Raw genomic sequence first — 21511 nt, 5'->3', positions numbered from 1 at the left:
AGGCAATCTTGTTAATTGATTACTCAGACCTGTGCTAATGGAAAATGCAAAGCTTCATTGTATCTTCCATAAAGCCCCTGTCAGTAACATTTCCTCACAAAGACTGCCAGTGGCAGACCCACTAATGTTTCCAGACTTCCCCCCCAGGGACCCCATACATCACCTTTCAGGCTGTTTTGATTCTGTGCATAATTACCAAGATATAAGATGATTACTGAATCAAATGTTTTATAATGACATAGTATCTGTCACACCGTTGATCAGAAATAAACTTCAGTTACACCCAGTCCCTCTGCCTGTTTTTATTATTTTGTTGTTCCTTCCTTCTTTTTTTTTTGTTTTAATCCAGGTTGAGATGATGATGCGGGGTATCGGCCCCGCTCCCCTCTTGTGCAGGATTCAGCCTCCAGCTCCTCCTCTGATGCATCGTTTGCATCAGTACTTGGGAGCACTTGTCCGCGCGCTGCTGCACCTCCTCACAGTACATTCAACCACTTTACCAGGTGATGACAGACACTCGCTCAAGACTAAAAAAATGATATGTTTTTAAGTAGGAATCAACGTAGAATGGAGACGCGCCTCGGTCACTGCCTTTTTATCATTTTCTCTGAGTGGATTTGGATCTTTACCCTAACTTCCATCCTGGGCGGAACAAAAGCGGAGGTAAGGTGCATTCCCTCTTGCCAGCTGCCGCTCATTTCCGCAGCATTTCCCCGGGAACTCTCGGCGCTGGATTTGACAAATTTTGGAGAGGCAACAGCTGAAGAGTTTCTTAGATTTACCGAGGGGTCGGTCACCCCCCGAAACGAAAGGCACTACGATGCGGAACTGACCGCGAGCGAAGAAAGTTCGTCCAAAGTACAGCCACGGTTTGGGGGAAATATCTCAAGTTCTCTGCATAAAGGCGCCCCAAGCAGTAACCAGAAACTTTCCCAATCTGAAGTGTCTTCACGCGCGTCCTTCCCCTTTTTCAGCAATGTAACCGAGAATAACACAGACGATGGGGGAAATAAAATTGGTGATGTGACGGAAAACGAGGACAGGAATGTGACCAGTTGGAGACGTAGTGCGAGGAGCACAGAGACTTGGTCCGGATTCAGACCTGAGGGCGGGGAGGATGCTTCGGTTTCGGACCAGGAGGAGTTTCACCTCACAAGTTCGACATTTGCGCTCACCGAGGACACGGCTCATAACCAGGCGATGGTGCACTGGTCCGGACAAAACAGTAGCGTAAGTAGTTAATGTGCTCCAGATGTACGCACGGACCTCTTTTTGACGCAGTGTGGTCATCATTCATCCACAGGTCTTATGTGGCAGTAAGACTCATTCAGAGGTTTCATTTAGAGCACGAGTAACGCGATGAAAGATTAAAACCGAGAGCTTGCAGAATTTAAAGGAATCAGTCTCTGCCTTTCAACCTCTCCCTTGCTCTCCCTCTCTTTTTCTGTCTGTCTCGCGCACGCGCACATACACGTGCACGCACACCCTATTCATGCTGTTGTTTATTGATTGGCTGACTTGGCAGATATGGTAAAGAAAAAGAAAATAATGTTCTGCACACATAGTTTCAGGGGATTATGCCCATTTGCTCTTTTGTGCGTGTTTCTTCCATTTAGTCACTCACACACTCACACAAGCTCATTTTGCTTTTCCCCGTTTTGGTCAGTCACTCTTTTGTCAGTTCTCTGCATACATATGATTTGCAAGATGAAATCAATAAAACTATAATTCGCCTACCACCCATTATATAAGAGTGGCTCAGATAAAGTATAGGACGAAAGTTATAATAGCATAATAATTAAGAATCAATATAATTACAATCATGCAAAGAACCTAAACCTGGAGTCCTTTAGACTAAAAGACAAATTAAGAATAAATGAAGCATGAAATAACATCATAATACAATGACATGCTAAAATAAAGACTTGGAGACAAATGGATTTACAGGTTGAAAGATAACAGAATGCTCAGTGGGGGTTATTCCCTGATATCCAGAGGGACATACTTTCTACAGTTTGGACAGATCCAATTTTCTTATGTCTGATTGTGGTTCTGAACTTCAAACAACCTACATGGAGGATGTGAGTAAATGTAAAGACACTTAAAACAACAGGGAGCCTTATGGATGGAAGCTGGTGAAACACCGTAGTGCTTTATAGACGAACAAGTCATTTAATATCTATAAAATATATATGGAGCTATACCGAGTTCAGCTAAAACCAGAATCACTCAGTGTTCTCTTCTTCTTGTTCTGGTCAATATCACAAGCACCAGAATTTGAATGATTTGTAATTGACAAATCAAATTCTCAGCAAGACCACTGAAATACACAGCAGACTAGTCTAGTCTACTGAGAATTAAGCACAAACTGGGTTTTTGATATGGCAATATTACTCAGCTGAGAGAATGCCGATTTTATGGTGTAATATAATGCTATGATCAAAGTCCAGCACACTCTCACTAATGTCTTATGCTTAGGCTTGAACTGTGGAAGTAGAGAGCTAAGATTTTTGGACAGTACATCTCTTGTGGCCCTGAGGCAAAGCAGAAGTATTTTTACCTTGCTTGTCTTTCATGAGTCTCACAAAGTTATTACTCATCAGACTTATTGTATCATTTGGCTGCACAGGTATGCATAATTCTGTGTCATCAGCATAGCTGTTGAAAGTTCCTATTTGAATACATTACCTCAGTATTGCTCTGCTTTGACTTTAGGGCAGTTACACCTATTGGTTTTTTTGCTCATAGTTCTGATAAGGATCTTCTCTCCTCTATACATGAACACTAGTTAGGATGCCAGAGCCAACTGGTGGTTAGCCGAGTTTAGCAGTAAGCCTGGAAACGGGGGAAACTGCTTCCCCAGCTTATCCAAAAAGTAACTGGTATGATACATCTTGTCTACAACAGCAGAGATTTTTTGCTTTGTGGGGCGACTAGAATGATTTTTAACAGTTTCCTCCCAGGTTGTATTCATTATGCTAAGCTATAAGCCTCACAGCGTACAGTTTTCTACCTCTTGCCAGGAAAGTAAATAAGCTTATCATCCATAATGCAGTATAGTTACAGTATAAGATGGGAAGTATCTTGGGCTTGGGGTACCAAAGATCCAAAAGTCATACAGTAATAAAAAGCGATGAAAGTGCTTTTTTTGTGTATTTTTGTTTGCTTTTAATTAACAGCATGAGTTAGTTATACTCCAAAACCTGTTATTGTATTAAGTCATTTTCAGCAGGATTTGGCACTATCGTCTTCACAGTTGCATGGCGAACTTTCTGCTTCAACAAATTTCCCCCTTATGCAGAATCTCACCTCGCCTACTCACAGTCTAATGTGTGTCTGTGTGTGTGTGTGTGTGTGTTACTTGCCACACCCTCTCCCCTTCTTTCTCTCTTTCTCCATGTGTGTAAGTGGAGGCCAGGTGGTCACTAAGAAAACGTGTACATTTTCCAGCTGGTCTACTTTTTAAAATAAATCTATTTAAAGCAGTAATCTGTTTCAAAATAAAGCACGTTGCCTTGTCCTAATTAACATCTTTGCTTAATCTATTAACACTTACAGTTTAGTCATAAGGGCTTTAATCAGATTCCCTGGAAACAAGAAGACATTTAGTATCACACATCACAGGCCTAAGCAGCCTTGTCTTACAGGCTGAATAACAGGATACATTTTGTATTATTGACCCTCTCATACAAAGAAAGAACTGTTTAGGGACCCATGTGACTCAGTTTGTATGGGAACCTGCTTTGACAATTTACACAGTTGTTATCACATTATATTTGTCGTCCATGACGTTATATTTTTAGCAATGCTCAAAACTGTAGATATTTGTTTGTTGTGCTTGCTTGAAAACTCTGAAATATAATAACTGGTGAAGCATTACATCTAAAGAAATTCAGTCAGTTTGTACGGTTTGTGACACACATTGTCTGAGCTTGATGTCGACATGCCTTGATATCTAGTTTTTCTGTCCAGTTCACGCAGATGCTTTGCTACTTATTTGCTGCTGAAGCCTAGTTGATGGATGGTGCCATTCATTTATCATTTGTCCAATTATCACGGTTCACAAACGAAGCTGCAACATCATTTCAGCTTTTCAATCAACACAAAAAACCAGGCAAAATCAAAAATAGTGCTCAGTCCATGCTGCTAATTCATGTGGTTGTTGTCTGTCACATTTAGCATTTCAATACCAAGGGCGCCTTCATTAGAGTTGAACAATTTAACTGTAGCGGTTAATTAGCAAGCTTCAAGGACTCTATTAAGAAGAAGAAACTGCAATAAACTGAGATATATTTGAATGTTTGCTTCACGCTGAATTGTAGTGTAGCATTAAATAACTTTCAATGGTTTACCTGCATTAGAGAATTTCAATAAACTGTTCAGCACTGGGTTTTTGAGTGGAGCCAAGGGCACAACGTGTTTTGCAGCAGGAATTATAACAGCTTAAATATCCACAGGTGGGTAGTGTTTGACAAACCATATTTGTGTTAGACTTTGCTCTTTATTTGAACAAACGAGGTGTGTGTATCTCCAACAGGCTGCTTCTTATAGTCTGCTTGCATCTTTTTCAGTGCACTGGGTCTCTTCCAACACGTCCTCCGGATAAACAATTGTGATCAATCTGTTGTTTCAGCCGTCATAGCACAAGTCATCACCATTCCTGCCTTGAGACAGGGACACTGGATTAAGACTGTTATCTAATTTTCTGAATTTGCTTTAAAATAGAGCCTTTTAAAACATTAAACACATATTTCAAAGTTTCATTTTGTAGGTTATAAGGGTGCCTAAAGGTAGCGACTCTCTCATTTGAACAGCTGTTTTCTAGGGGAGGACTGTCTCTTCTCTTCTGTTTAGTAAAATAGAAAAAACATCTTAGCTGAGAGCTTAGACTGAATTTTGGAATCTAGAATATGGATGGAAAAATTGTGGCTAAAGCTTACAGCAAATATTTCAGGTCACTGGCTTATAGAACATGTATAAATTGGCCAAAACGTATACATCCACAGAGCACAGGTAAAGCAGCAATATATAAGGTAAATCATTTAAAACTTGCAGTTTTAGTCACACTAAATAAAATACTTATTTTAAAAACATGCTTGCTGTAATTTATAATGGATCTTTTCATGGCAGCCATGCGGAAAATCACACTGGAATTTTGGTCAGCAGTGTTGGTAAAAGTGCAAGACAGGTGACCAGAAGTTAATCAGGTAAATAGTCAGGCGTCGTGAGTCCCCATCAACTAAACATTTAACTTCAAATGATGTGGAAAAATCTCAAAAACAGTGCGACAGAGGCAGAACTGCAAATTACTTCTGCAGAATATTGCAGGATCGGGCTGTTTGGGTCGCACCCAATTTATCTGAACAAACGATGTGTTAGTTTAATGTTGAATGTTGTCATTTAGCGGGTATGATGTTCAGGTTGCGTGTTGTCCTTGTGCTCGAATAGCTTCATTCAGGTGCTCTAGTTTCCTCCCACAGTCCAAAGACTAGCAAGGTGAATCGGAAAGTCTAAATTGCCTGCAGGTGTGAAAGTGCTTGTCATTCTGTTTCCCCTGTGAGGCTGTCAAACTGTCCCAGGTCTTACCCAGGTTACGCTGGGATATGATCCAGCATCACATGACCTTGAAAACATCTGTTCCGTTTTATTTTCACTTTATCCAGCTGTTACACAGAAGAAGAAGAATGCAGGATGCACAGTGTGTTATTTGTTCTGTGAAGGAAAAAGTTAAAAGCAGAAAATTATTGATAGTGTTGTTAGTAGAAGACACATTTTTTCCCCCACCCTTCCATAATTTCAAGGTCAGGATAGGGAAGAGTGCTACGACGTCCAGGAAAATTCTCAAACAATTTTGTCCAAAAGAACACTTAAATTACTAGTAGATAGATAGAGAGGCTCCTAATACATCTCCCAGTCCTTGAGCTTTTCAGGGGTTAAGACATTTAACGTGGTTCATAACTATTTTATCATGGTCAAGCTTCATGGCCTGCTTCTGGGTGCTCGAAGCCTTCTGTGCATGTAGTGTTGAATTTCTCTGTGCTTCTCTGCTTTGAGCAACCTCGAGGAGAAGCTTCGCAGTTCATGACAATCCATATTTTCAGCTTTCCCATTTTTGTAGAGGGCATCCTCCTCTTCATAGATCACGTTCTTGATAGCTTGGTGCGCAGCTTCTCCTCAACTGCCTCATTGAGTTTTTGGTGAATTGGCTCATCCGCTACTGCGAAACTGGAGGCTGGCCAGGTATGCAGTCAGTCACCAGTTTCATCCGAGTTTTTAGTCGTTTCTATGACTCACTGACTGAATCACAGATAAAATTTTGTCATTCTCCAGTTCCACTTTATGACTGTCTTCTGTGCCCTTGAAAGTCAATATGGGTAAGGATCACTAAAGTATCTTTTTAACTGTAATGTTGCTGAGCTGAGTCTTTGTGTTTGTTAGGTTTGGGCTATAAGAATGATGAGATGAGCAAGCCATTTGTGTATTCACTGTCAATACAAACATCTGTCCTATAATTCACTTTTATATGTATATAAATCTCTGCTGTCACATGAAAAGCGCGAGTCTACCGCACCCCAACTACATAAACCTGAAAACGGAAGATAAGATTTAGGCTTACAGATATATTTAAGTTTGCCAGCACCTGTTTTTTTATGGATAAATTATCAGTTAAAGATGAGGTTTTGTGGTTTCAGTCATACTACCAGTGTGAATAAAATGATGTGGTTACCCAAGATAATTAAGGAATCAAAAGCAAAATGTTGGTGTTAGAGCACTATGGAGGTATGTAAATTAATACATCAAAATTAAAGCTGAAGACTTCATGCTAATAAAACAAATATATAAATCTTGAGGGTGCTGAAAAAAGTGAAAGTCATATCTCTTTCCTTTCTAACTTCCAGGCCTCTTCTTCTCTGTTTTCCCATATATACCATCATCCCGGAGCCACAGCGAGAATACTGTGTTTGCCCAAAGTGCGATATTTTCAGTACAAAGCTGGCCTTACTCAAAGAAAATGCTAATGTATCAGCACCAGGAATAGGCAGGATAAAATTGGATGAAATAAGCAGTATATGGTGAAAAAAAACTGTTGTGTGGACCTGAAAAAACAGTCAAAAATAAAAGTGAGACATGCAAAGTGTTGGAAGGAAAGTAAATAATCATATTTACCAAGATGTTGCATTTTTGGTTTGATGTAAAGGAGAGGAAAGGCACAGCAAAAATACAATATGCCATGTTTTTAAGAAAATGAGCACACTGGTCAGAAAATTCAGAGGTCTTTGGACCTTATCCAAAGTTAGCTCATCATTAATAAATGTAATAAAGCAAAAATAATGTCTTCTTTCTTTCTTTCTTTAAATCTATACTCATAATAGTCAACGCTAAATGAAATCTTAATGAATAAACAGTGACATGAAAGGGATTTATGACTTCACTTCTCCCTGTTGATCAGTTTGACACAATTTCCTGTCCCATTTCTATCAAATGCCATATTGAAAAGAAAGTGCAGCTTTCTCTGCAGCAAACTCTAATCTGGATCATATTGCTGCTGTTCTGCCATTTTTATTTGTGCTGGGTTCAAAAACTAGTCCGGTCATTAACACCTTTCCACTATTTTATCTCGCCAATGTAAATTCTGTCTCTTCAGCAAAGCATCACAAACAGCAAACAGCCTGTTGACATGCTCAGGTATCCTCAGACAGCCCACTGACCGACGCAGCCAGAACGGACCTCCACCAGCTCTGCTCACTCCTGGCTGGGATGTGGAGCCCGAGGGGCTGGTGTAACGTTTCGGGAAGGGAAACATCACACACATAAATAAATTCATGAAATACATAATGATAGGAATCGCAACACCATGACTTAGCATAAGACAACCGAAGACAACAAATTCATTTTTCCTGACAATTTATGGCTGTAGTACTGCCTGTACTGCATGGATAAACAGAGAGACTGGTTTTTTAAAGCTCAGCACTGCACAGAAACTACTGGCAGGATGAGTTCAGCTCTGCCGAGCCACCAAGCCTTCCTGTGGTGAGGTTCTCTTACGCCTTGAAATCCTGCTGAGTGTGTTTTTTTTTATTGGCAAGCTGCGTTCCCCTCCTGGGTTTCCTTTCTTCTGCACCGAGTGTGGTCTAACAGAGCAGAAATTCCAAATTCAAATCAGGTAACGATCTTATTCTAGACAAGGATAAAGTTAATTTGCCGGGAACAATGCATAATGAGATCTCACCTCTTTCTTTGTTATTTTTTTCCATTTTTTTTGTCACAGACACATCTTTTTGTTTGCACTTCTTTGTGTTTGCTTAAATACAACTTATGCTGTGCAGGTACATGCTATTGTTATGTGTGCTCTGGCTGTTTCCACTGTGACTCAGTGTTGTTTCATGAGCAGCTGCTAAAGCTTCAGAATAATTGGAGTACCAGTTGGTAAGCAAAGAGTTGGCCTATTCATTTGCACAGATATCTTCACAATTAATGTTAAAATTAACGCTATATTGTTGAAGTGCTATTTGAGTTGTCAGCTGCTTGGTGTGCCTCAGTGCCTCAGTGCTCCAGCTCAAACACTCTGCCAGTTGGTTGCTGCTGTCAATATTCTTTTGTCGACCATTGCTCAGTTTGCACCTCATTTTGTGGTTCAGAACACTTTCATTTTACAGTGGCCACCTGCATTACTTGTTCATATACCATCTGGCTGCTGCAAGAAAAGCCTTATAATCAAAACCATAACTTTGATTTGCTCACTCGAGCTCTCCGTTTTGGATTTACAGTGATGCATTTTGGCAAACAGAAGGATCAGCTGTTTTACTTTATTTACGTCAGAGGAAACATACTGAGGAGTCCAGGGAGCTTTTAGATTTGTCAACACACTGCCAATATTTTACCTTTTCACTCAGCACTTCCAAATTTCAAAGTGATGCTGAAGATTTAAAGGGAGTTTAAGAAAAAAAAAAAGAAAGACAAATCCTCCTCGCACTGCGGGCGTAACTTTTTGGCTGAGTTGGAAACCTACCCACTTGCTGTCTAATCTTGCTTGCATTGATCAGACCCCCTCCTCGTGCACACTGAAGCTCCCAAGCTTAGCATGCTGCTGCAACCCAGCTGCTGAACTAGCCTGGGCGTTCATTTATGGTGAAGAAGCAAATGATGCGAGAGCGTAAGCTCAAAGAGTAAGGAAGCCGTTTCAGATGACTTGCCAACCGAGCTTCTACTTCGACACAGTTCCGTTGTCTCGGCAAGAGAAGTCCAATAAAGTCAGATACTTGCTGCTCTGCTCAAAAGCCAAAGCCGCAATGTGAAACTGCACTTAAAATGCTGATTATTTGATGTTTTCTGTCTGCCAGAGTAACAGAGTACTGAACTTTATTTCTGCAAGAATGACAGTAAAATGTGCATCCTTGTTAAAAGCAGCGGTCGGAAAGCCTTTACTTAAATTCCCAAGCAGCACATTTACTCCAATTAACACCTTCTTGTATTTATACATCATTCTCATCAGGACACGGATAGTTTATGTTGTGCAAAGTGCTGTTGTGAAGTTACTTCATAATTTATGATTGCAGTGACCTGCAATCCATGGGAAAGCCAACAGCCCTGACTTCAAACAACCTAGCTCCAGCGCAACATCTGCTCTACGAGGAAATGTTGCCTTTGTTAATGAAATGATATAAATTGATGTGGCAGACAAAAGGCTCTGTACATTGTGTGTCTCACTCAGGTGGTATTGAAGTGTATGACGGCATGCTCTCCTACAGGCTTTTGTTGCCGCGCAGTGCCTCGTAGGGCAATAAACACCCTAATAGAATTAGACAATGCTTTCTTTTTTGAAGGTGTTAAATGATGCTGTTTAATGTGGTAATTTCATAAAGTGAAGTTTCATACTTTTTGCTGTGCTGCCCCTGGGGACTTTGAATTTGCTTGCTAAGCTTTGTTTTTTTTTTTCCATTCCTTGAACAGCGTGCACTCTAACATTGTTAACACCTCAGTGGTGTGGATATCTAGGTGTTCTCACATTTCTTCTCCCAATTAGTTTGTCTTATTTGTGAAAATCAGCGCCACCAGTTGTCACGCCTTTAAGCGTCATCATTACACATAATCTTGATGCCCTATGACAACATGCAGTAATTAAATTCGCTAGAATCGTGCATTTGTATTAACGGCAGCTCATATGCTTACTTGTGATGCGGGTGTGTTACATTTGAGCATGCAGCAGGGAAAAAGGCTTCGACAGTGACCACTTTTTGATGTGCAATATTTGTCTTTATTATTAATATTCCAGTGAGTAACTCCTGTAACAACTGCTTTTATGGAATCATCCATCTGTTTAATTGCTGTGGCGAAATGTGATGACAGTTTTATTGATGAGGCGTCTTAATTCCAACAGCTGATAAGGCCTGATCAGCGGGTTGGTTAGAGTAGGAATGAATTGCAGTGTGCACTCTGTTGCTCATTTCATTTGTCTCAAGTGTTCATCCTTCAGTAACCGAATCCCCACACTGCTTTCTACCACCACACCGCCCCTACCCCTCCGCATACAACGCCTTCATTTCCCACCAGTAATCTCTTCACCCTAAGCTCTTTAAGTCACCATTAAGCCTCCATTCATTCTTATATAATGATCAAATTCATCCCAGGCCATTTACCTTCAAGGTTTAAGATTTACAAAGGATTAAGAGTTGAAAAATCAATTTGCTTGCACTTGGATGTCAAGTAATCCACTTTGGAAACATGTTGGAGTTACTGCAGCCTACTGTTCTATGTGCCACACCTTAGCTGCAGGAGTAGGTTAAGGTTGATTTGCAGTGTAAACATGCATGGTTTGTCTGGTGGTACACGATCTCAATAAGCCCTCTGCAAAAAGTTTTGATTATTATTATTAAATCTGTTATTTAGACTCTCACCTTACACATCACGCATGATTCATTCACAAATAAAGAAAAGCATATGCAAGGTTAGTTCAAGATAAATAAATATAACCTTTTAAAATGTTTCTATTAAATCAGAGAATGTAGTTTCCTAGCTTTTTGTAGCTCTTTCCATTTATTGACAGCAAAGTATTTAAATTCAGTTTTTCCAGTGCAGTGTGTGAACAAGAGGTCCAGCTAATGTTAAAATTATTAGCAGTGTTGGGATTGGACATTGTAATTACAGTGTTTAAATTTAATTAAACAGCATATGCAAGCAGGGAGTTTTTACAGTAGGGCTTTGTAAATAAAGTCATAGAATGATGCTATCTTTTCTAAGCTTGTTCATGTAAAATATATAAAAAATAATCCCCACTGTGATACACACAATCAAGAGGACTTAAGGTAAATGAAGAAGCTTGCATATAAACAATATCCCCATAGTCAAGCGCAGACAGATTGTTTAATGATTTTACGACTGCTGAATGAGAAGCAAGATTTGTTTATCTGCTAAAATCCAATTTTTGATTTTGGCTGTCTTGGTCCATGTGGGCCTTAAAACTGGTTCCAGCATCCAGCCACTGTTGTTGTAAAAGTATTTATAACAGCAGATTCAGTTTTATGACCATGAATGGTTTGAATATTGACTATAGGGCTGATACTTCTCTATCTCCTCCAAAGAGGTTATGTGGTCTATCTGTTACTCAAAAAATAATTCAGTTCAATTCAGTTTTATTTATACCAACAACAGTCACCTCAAGGCCATTGATGTTGTGCTTATATACAGTTGTATACAGTTGTTGTTGTTTTTTAAAGCTGGTAAAAACCAAAATTAACCGTTCCACCTACCTACCTGCATAAGCCATAAACCTAAATAGAGTCCAATAACATTATCTACATGGTTATTGTAAAGCTGAAGCTGGTTTACTATTCAGCTATTCTCCATTTTCTTTTTATTGTTTGTTAATGCTAAATATCTATTTTCTAAAGGTTTATTGATGATCAATTTGCTGTTACTTAATAACAGTTACTATAATGTGAGGGCTTGAGTACATCAAGATCTGCTGCGTTCAGGATCTAGCAAGTCAAGTTTATTTTTCTTTCATTTATCCATCCGTTAATCTATAGGTGCATTTTTATTATATCTGTGGGAAAAATTATTCTTAATCATTTGTTTCTTATTCACCCCCTCCCCCCTTTAAAATAAGGGAAAGGATTGAACCAAAGCCAGTACAATATGAACCAAACAGTGAGCTAGAGAGTTGTTTTACCCCCAGGTAGCTGACATCTTTGTTCAAATTGAAAGGTAAAAATGTGCTAAAACAGATTCTATTATCATTTAAATTCAGAGGATAAATTACCATGTGGTGTATTCATTAAAAGAAGAGCCTTCATCTGGTGGTTTGAAATAGCAATTTAATAGCTTCTGTGACATGTTAAGCACCTTTCTGACACAGACATGCCAACAAAGTGAATATTGTATCACTTTATTGACGTGTTAACTGCAGCCATCAAGTTTCACCTTACTTTCAGCATCACTCAGAATACAGGACTCTTTTCCAGCCAGCAGGAAGGTAGATACACATGACATTTTGCTGTAATCCTGGAGTCTTTCCAAGGAAATGCATAAAGTTAATTGCCATACAGAAGAGGGGGTGGGAGTGTAATTTGTCCTAATTTTCAGACTGCTGCAGGTTGTTTTATTGTGTATGACAGTGTCCATGAGGCTATGACTTTTGGAAGGCATAAAGGCCATTTTATTGGAAGACCATAAATCTCTGCAAGCCAGTCTGGACACAAAGTTATAACAAGCTGTGGGGATTATCTTAGAACTACCTCCCATAAAGAGAATTTTTATACATTCAGCACAAGGTAAGAGCAGAGTCAGAGTTTTCTGTCTCAGCCTATGCATAGGAGGAATACAGTCTGGAAAGAAAGTAAAACTGTGAATTTACAATTTACTGCATTAACGGTGTGGTGTTACATAGAGGTGGTGGGCTATTGGTAATATTCATAATGTATCAGATAATGGGTTTTTCTCTTGGAGAAACATGAGTAGAATGAACTAAATTAGCTGTTTAGAGGTTATATACAGTGATTGCAAATATAATATCTCTGAGATGATCTTTCATTCAGCTCTGAGTAATTGTGATGCAATTATTAACGGATCTGTAGACGACTAATCTAAACAAATAATCACTGATTCCAACCCCAGTCGTACAATGTCCAAAGTAAAAAACTGCAATCACATAATAACACGATAATAATGATAACAATAATAATATGTACTTGAGAAAGTCCAGAATTTGTTGAAAACATAACTACTGTACATGCATTTTGTAGTTTTTTAAAAATCTGTACACCATAGTGGATTTTGATTAAAACAATTAATTTGTCACCAAAATGCAGATTTTCAGCTTTGATTCGGGGTTTTTTAAAAAAAAGTTTTGCACTAACTGTTAAGGAATTGCAGCCATTTGTATACTTAGTCTTCCATTTGCACAGACTCAAGTAATAGGGACCGGATGACTGCCTGTCTAATACTATGTTTCCTCCCCTGAGATGCTCTGCCAGGCCTGTACTGCAGCCACCTTCAGTTAATGCTTGTTTGTGGCTCTGTCTGTTTTGTATGTAAAAACTGAAAGTATTCTCTACTGGGTTGAGATCAGGTGACTGACTCGGCTATTGAAAAATAGCCTTGAGAAACTCTTGGGTTGCTTTGTAGTATGCTACGGGTCATTATCTGTTTGCACTGTGAAGCACTGCCTGATCAGTTTTGCACTATTTTTCACGATTCATCTTGGTGCTTCTATCAGCAGTCACATCAATAAGCAGTCCAGTTTCATATGCCCATGCCATAACATTAACATGATCCACCAAATGATGTGGTATACTTCAGAACAGGAGCTGCTGCTCTCGCCTTCTCTATACTTTTCTCTTCCCATCATTCTAGTACATCTTGTTCATCTTGGTTTCATTTGTCCAAATATGTTTTTCAGATCTGTGCCTGCTCTTTTAGGTGTTTTCTGGCAAAATCTAATCTGGCCTTCCTGTTCCTGAGTGTAACCAGTGGTTTGCACTTTGATTGTCTAAACCAGGGGTCTGCAACCTTTTACACCCAAAGAGCCATTTGGACCCGGTTTCCACGCAAAAGAAAACACTGGGAGCCGCAAATACTTTTTGACATCTAAAATGAAGATAACACTGTATATATTGTTTTTTATCTTTATGCTTTGTGTGAACAACTTAAGTGTGTTGCTTATGAAATCCATGAAGTGCTACAGAGAAAATTACATTATATTTATGTAATCAACACATTTTGAACTCTTAAAGAAATATAACAAAAGGAAAGACACCAACCTGAACTAAAATGATCCATGTAGCAAACAAAAACTGTTGTCAGCCGCCACCCTTATATCGCCTTTGGGCTGTTGGAGCCTTGACCTGACTCTTAAAAAATAATTGGAAAAAAGCACTATGCTGCTGAAAAATGAAAAATAGATATTTGCAAAATTCTGCCTAAATATGTATTTTACCTGGTTAATGCGTGCAGCGGGGCGTGGTTTGCAGCGCTGCTGCAGGGGAGGCGGACGCACCTGAGCGACACCCGCAATCACGCCTCGCTGCCTTAAAGTCTGCGCTATCTGTGCTGTTGTGTTGTCGGGCTGTGAGCTGAAAAGCTACAGCCGGCTGTATGCGCGTACAGCAACCGTGTGTGAAAAGTGCTCAATAAAGAGATGCTCAAAAGCATGCTCATGGAAACATCGTCGGGTCTGCCGTGATATGTTTACAATGGGACTTCTGCTCCTGAACCTCTGCGCACAGAGTCCGCAAATCGGGGCTATACAAAGTCAGTTTACGCAGGACTGTAAGCTGTCATCTGTCAGGCGTGAACGGTGTTTGTCTTTAACATAGTTCACGGTGGAGAACAGCTGCTGACATAATGTGGATCCGAAGATCCATAATTGGCCTACCTGGGGTTGAAAGTCTCGATAAATGCATGGCGTTTCGGCGGGTACACCGGCTTCCGCGAGTGTGACGCTTATATTGAGCGATGAAAAAATAATAGAATATCATTTTATTTTTATATTTCAATATCACAATAATCTTCCAATTTAGAACTACAAGTTAAAAAGAACTAACATAAATAAAATACACTTCAGCTAAATACTTCTAATTTATTTGCCCAAACCAAGCGGAGCCGCACTTTAAGGACTAAAGAGCCGCATGCGGCTCCGGAGCCGCAGGTTGCCGACCCCTGGTCTAAACCATGTGTATGCCCATTTTTGAAGGCAGGTCTTGATTGTAAACCTTGGCAATAATATGCTTACCTCCTCGAGTGTTCTTGACTTGTTAGATGCTCTGAAGTTGCTTTTCTCCTAAAGCTTTTGCTATATCTCTGTTTATTCTGTTGTTTTCAACCCAATTATGGTCTCGCTCGCTTGCTGTGACATGTCTTTGCATCTACAGTATATTTAGGAATTATAAGCATATTGAGAAAAACTTGATTTGACTTCATATTGAATAATTTAGCTTTGAAAAATACTACTATGGATTTTTCTTTTTTTTTTTTTACAGAAAATATGGTACATGATTCACCTGAAAGTGCCTCATGAAGTCCAAATTGTTTTCTTTCACTGAAGCAGTTTTAGTAAAGCACATTTATCAAATAGAGATGAAAAGAATTTGTTTGATTTTAACCTGGAAAATGACTTCTGTCTGGCCTTTTTATATGCAAAAGTTTAATAAAAAAAAGTTAAAAATTCCTGTTAATATGATGAAGTTCTTAGTCATCATAGGGAATGTCACCCCAAATGCTCATAACGCTTGATAATTAGAAGGTGGCGGTGAAAAGCTCAACAAGATGCCTCAAAAGGCTTCCCGAGAGAGTTATATGAGCTGCTGGTTTTATGATTCCCTAGTGCACAAAGGGCACTGCTTGAGCAGTTAATTTGCGTAAAGGATGAAGGGCACCACGTGAACAACAGTTCACATGGTGCCCTTCATTAGTTCACAATGACTGTTTAGCAGATATTTGTTTATTTCTGCATTTGTTTGTGCTAAATATATAGAATTATATGTAAAACCATTTCTTCACTAAAAAAAAGGAAAAAACAAACAAGTAAAGAGCATGTAAACACGCCTTCATGCATCAGTAATTACATGCACATACAAACACGCTGCCTTTGATTAAGGTTTGATACGTTCTGAGAAAAGCAGGCAAATGATATTCCACAGCAAGCCGTTTATTAATATTAATTTGCAAGACAGCAGGAAATCTGTAGTTTTTATGTGTTTGGTAAAGCCCTGTGAACTGTAAACCACACATGTAAGTGACATTTTTTATGACTCTCTACAGAACGGATGTCCTATATATTTTTAAGGTCTGCCTTTCTATGCCAAGAATAAATTATAGTGTTTACTGATTTATTCATTTAGTCATTGCTCACCAGTGGTAGCATTTCTTGGTCGTCTACTCTGTCTTAAAAATATATAGGTATATAAAACGCAGTATATCATACATATGTGATCAGATTTTTTCCCCTGAGAATATGCACAAGGCTTCACGGCGTACGGGGGTAGTGTGTTGACAAGGCATCACGGTTTTGTTGTGTTTTTAATAAAGCATTGTCTGTCAGGGAGATTAAAAGACACATGCACGGACGGCTTTTGGTTCGCTATCTGACACTTTGTGGCTGCTATTGAAAACTGATGATACACACCTTCACAGCTGGTAATCTGTTTGATCTGTTTTCTAGGTGATTCTCATGTTGACAAAATACTACGACTTTAATTCTGGCAGAGTAACGGAGAGTTCGTTATGGAGGTAAGATCTCCTCTCTGATATTACGCTCTGTAGTTATACAGCAGGACACATTGATGTTACTGTTATGTTGATGTTAATGTAGTTGCACATTCTAATGTCCTGTTTGGACCCTTGGAGAGTTCATTTAACAGCACAAAAGCATTAACACTGAATCATTAACTTAATGTCATTGTTGTGTCCACAGTGACACAAGTTACTTTCCTGTCAGTAAAAGGTGAAAGATTTAACGATTTAGTGTAATAGAAGTTTTATTTGGTAAAGTTTACACTTTGTCATCAAATGTTGAATCTATCCTTTTCCACATATTTATGACAAGCATTTTAATTTTTGTTGTTATTAAAAGAGGTGCCCATTAAAATAAATATTGACAACAAAGAATTTAATTAAATGGGAGGAACACAAATTACTGACAGAATAGGTGAAGGATGAAGCTTTAGCTTATCATGCCTATCCTTTATACAGAGCATATTTGAAATGGCAACGCTTTTCTAACTCGATTTCATTGAATAAAAACCAAATGAAAAATAATACATTTGAAACAAATGGTAAACAAGGACAAAAACGAATGTTTCATAAACAATAGTAATGATACCTAAGGTTTTACATTTGTTCATCACCTGGTTTTTGGAAATTAAATAGAGAACTACACAATCTTAATTCCTTGTCATACCTATTCCAATCAGTGTTACACCTGTCCAGGTGTTAAAGATTCCTCCCGTTGGTGAAAAATGTTCATTGTTTTCATGAACTCTGACTAACGCTCCGATCAAGGCCTGTGTGCTGAGTCGCGCTGGAGCTTTTTTTTAGGCTAAACAAATGAGGTTTTATTTGATTTAACCTTTGAATACAGTTTGGAGGCGGATTATTTTTATATCTCAGTGTTGAGATAGACTGAATAGTAAAATTTTAAGGCATGTAGTTTAATGAATAGTCGCATGATTGATTTATGATTATCTGATCAATTTTTAATTCCCATACCATACAGCGTATTAGGTGTTGTTTTGAATGTGTTTCTCCATACCTCCACACAGTAAGTAATGCACAGTATGTATAATGATTTTGATTTATGTAAAATTTTTATGTATATTTAGTTTTGGACCTTCATGTTTTTACATTGTTTATATTCGCCTAACAAGTGAAAGTTCAATCCCTTTGAAGTTTGGGAACATAGATCCGTTTGGGCTTGTGTCAAGAACGGCATCTGTCGTAAACAATCTGCCAAATCTGACATGTGGAGTTACCCGCTGTGGCGACCCCTTTGTGTATAAGGGAGCAGCCAAAAGTGGTTTTCATATGAGCCTTCCAACATCATTTATAGACAATTATCATGCCCCAAAATACATTTTTCTTGCCCTCTTTATACTTATAAATTTACTTATTTTTTTATTTGCCTGTTACTAAACATCCTGTCCTTTATTTTGCTTTAATTTAGTGATAATATTTTGTTTCATTTCTGCCCTTTTCTTTCAGTTTTCTTTCCACTATATTGTTCCAGGTTTTCCCAGATAAATATAAATTAATCATCAGCAAATAAAGTGAATTTTAACAATTTAGACATGTTACATGGAAATTATGTACAGTATGTCATGTTGGTGTTTACTACAGTCATCAAGAACTGAAGAAGCAAAGTGATTTTCTAGTTATTATCATTCTTAGTTCATGAAGTTTTGTGCCACATTTCAATGCATTCTCTTGCCAGGATATCAAATAGTGGTGTTTATCCTCTAAGACACCCTAAATCCACAAGGATTTTTTGTATTATGCAGTGCAATGCCTGTTTTTTACTGAAATGTCACCAAGCACCTAAAACCGATATCTATTTTGGTGAAAATAATAGGCATTCAAAATGAAATCTGAAATACTGCCTTTATTTTGAGATGAAAAAAATGACTTCAAAACGCCATATTAAGCTTTCAGGCAAATATGTCTTTTATTTGATTTCTAAAACACGACAGAGTGGTAATTAAATGTAAGCATCAATAATAACAACAATAATAACACTTATAATACTACTACTAATTAAAAAGGAATAATAATATCATGCCCCAGCCACACATGCAACACTGGATTTATTGTTTATTTTAATAATTAAAAAAATCTCCATTCATTTAGCAAATTGCTTCACGACTTCTGCTGTGGTAATTTTCTGCTTCCCTGAAATGCTTAATGATACCATCAGCATCTTAACTAGTAGGTGTTGCGCTGTTCTTCTCCTCTCTCCAGCAAAACCCATTTACTTTGTCCTATAATTGAATTTTAGGTCAACTGATTATGGGACCACGTATGAAAAGCTCAATGAGAAAGTCGGGACAAAAACCATACTGAGCTACTTGTATGTCAGTCCAAACAACAAGATGAAGGTAAGTGTGAACGTGCATGCCGTGTACGTGGATTCATAAGTCTGTCAGCAGGGTTATTATGATTTTTACCCTACGCAGCCCTGCAGGAGTCTGTGCCTTGCGTCTGTTGCACAAGCACACTTTAAGCCCTGTGGAATGGATGCTGTCATGGTGGGCTGCTGATTCCCCTGTCTCTTGTCTTGTCTTGTCTTAGATCATGTTACTGACCGACCCAGAAGTGGAGAGCAGCTTGCTCATTAGCCTTGACGAGGGGGCGTCCTATCAAAAATACAGCTTATCCTTTGATATCCTCAGCTTGCTTTTTCACCCCGAGCAGGAAGACTGGATTCTGGCTTACAGCCATGACCAAAAGGTAGAGTGTAGCCGTCAGATGGCATGAAATAGTTGCAATAAAACCTGAAAATGTGACAGAAAAACATCTCCATATGAGAATGTGGGCTGTTGTTATATACGGATTACTTGCTGCTTTTTATTCTGTTGTTAGTTTTACTTGAATGTTCTGCCAGACTGAAGTCACCGTGGGGTCACATTGCAAGCAATCTCTCTATAAAATGATACAAAACATAGGTTGCCTTCAAGGCCAGATGCATTCATTTTAATGCCAACGTTAACTCTCATAACATGGTCTTCACAAGCACAGATATCTGCGACTTCTGCAGTCCTTAACAAGTCATAAGGTGCAGCTGCAGACAGCTCTGAATGGATGTGTCCTCAGAAAGCACAGGGGAAAGTTAACAAGTTAGACACGCCCAAACAATGCACAAACTCACTCACACACAATAGCGAGCATAAACACACACCCTCCATTACTCTGTGTGAGAACCCCGCTGTCTGCTTTACTCAAAACCAGAGGCATCAAACTCGGACTCCCCAGCCTGCTATTGGAAGACTTGATTTTCAGAGAGAAAAACAGTCAAGGTCTGAGAAGTGAGATAAATGATGCAGGGAGGAAGATGAAAGCTGAGTTGAGAGCCACAGATGGGTCAAAATAAAGATGCTCCAGAGAAGTTTGCCTTTAGGTCATTCTGTATGTCTTTCTAAAGCTACATTTCAGTGGTTTTCCTTGTTCCTTTTATCGCGGCTATAGCTGGGTTTCATTTTACATTTATTGATTGCCTGTCATGTCTTTTAAAAGTTGTAAGTACTTAGATAACTCAAAAATGATATTGCCGATCCTTGTAAGGCTGAGAGCTTAAGATGCACGCTGCTCAGTCATTAAGGAGAGATGACAGGCTTTCGGACTGCTTGAACACAAGTAAAATGGCTTTATGGAGAAAAATTACAATGACAGCTACAAGACGGATTTTAAGATGCCAGGTAGGAATCCTGCTGTGTTACTTTAAGAACAAGACGCCGTGGTTTTTAACTCAGAGACCACTTTGTATATCACTTTCCTCTTATTTAAGCCATCATAGTAGACATACACCATTCCCTGTTTTATTTTAAAAATCTGGCTTCCAAGGGTTACTGCATTTTTACATGAACTGGTGGATCTCCGCATATAGCATGCACTTAGTAGTGCTGTATTTAAAAAAAAAAAAAAAACTAAAAATCTTAATGCCACAAAATGTAAAGATTTGGCAGCTCCTTGGAAATAAAGTTGGACATAAATCTTGAAATAATCCTTTTGGACATTCAGAAAAATATCATCTTTATACTGTACTGTGTACCTCATGCTGTAGACATTTGATTAATGCATTCCCATTTTTCAGCTCTATGTCTCCGTTGAGTTTGGAAGGAGATGGCAGCTTGTGCATGACAACGTCGTCCCCAACAGATTCTACTGGTGAGATCAACATCCAGTCATTTGTCATTCTGGTAGAAACATGCTGCATTATTTTCACACAAAATATGTAAATTGAGTTGTGTGCATTTTTAGCACTCTGCTCACAACAGTAGTACAGAGGGGAATGATCAGTCAGCAGCTTGTTTTCAGTAATGACAAAAAAGACAAAACATTAATGTTATCGAGTCAGATTTAAACCTAACATCTAGAGTCTCAAGTGTGCCATTTTTTAAAGTTTTAACTCGGGCCTGCCATTTTTATTTTGTCTTGTAAAGCACTTTGTGGCTTTGTTTTCAAAAGTGCCATGTAAAGCATGTTTTTTTAATAAAGATCTTTGCAGGAAGTGCCTTGGGTTATAGAAAAAACAACATGTTTGCATTTGTCCTTTCAGAAATGGTAAAAATTAATTAAATGTAAAGCCTTTTTCTTTAAATAGCAAATGCCAAGCAAGGTTTCCAGGAAGGCAGAGCTTGTATTTATAAATATTTTATATTTGCTTGTCGTTCTTTTTATTTTTTACATAATGCGCTGTGTCTAGTTTACACACACTTATAAATATTTGATCCACTGAATGCAGTCTCCTCATGAAATATTTTTGGCATGGTGTTGGATTACCACAGTATGTTACAAATCAGGGCTT

General features: G+C 38.6%; 1 protein-coding gene across 1 annotated transcript in view; it reads left to right on the top strand.

Annotated features, from left to right (window-relative positions):
- Positions 1-324: 324 nt before the first annotated feature.
- LOC116333613 (VPS10 domain-containing receptor SorCS1-like) overlaps positions 325-21511 on the top strand; it is a 50505-nt gene continuing 29318 nt past the window's right edge. Inside the window, exons 1-5 of the mRNA XM_039621401.1 lie at positions 325-1230; positions 16658-16725; positions 18986-19085; positions 19279-19437; positions 20798-20871. Coding sequence (XP_039477335.1) covers positions 541-1230; positions 16658-16725; positions 18986-19085; positions 19279-19437; positions 20798-20871 — 1091 coding nt within the window. The 5' untranslated portion in view covers positions 325-540. The remainder of the gene's footprint in view (positions 1231-16657; positions 16726-18985; positions 19086-19278; positions 19438-20797; positions 20872-21511) is intronic.

The sequence above is a fragment of the Oreochromis aureus genome, linkage group 13, assembly GCF_013358895.1.
Source record: "Oreochromis aureus strain Israel breed Guangdong linkage group 13, ZZ_aureus, whole genome shotgun sequence".
In the NCBI taxonomy this organism is placed as follows: domain Eukaryota; kingdom Metazoa; phylum Chordata; class Actinopteri; order Cichliformes; family Cichlidae; genus Oreochromis; species Oreochromis aureus.
The sequence above is the reverse complement of the archived record's forward strand: the minus strand, read 5'-3'. Positions and strand labels throughout refer to the sequence as shown.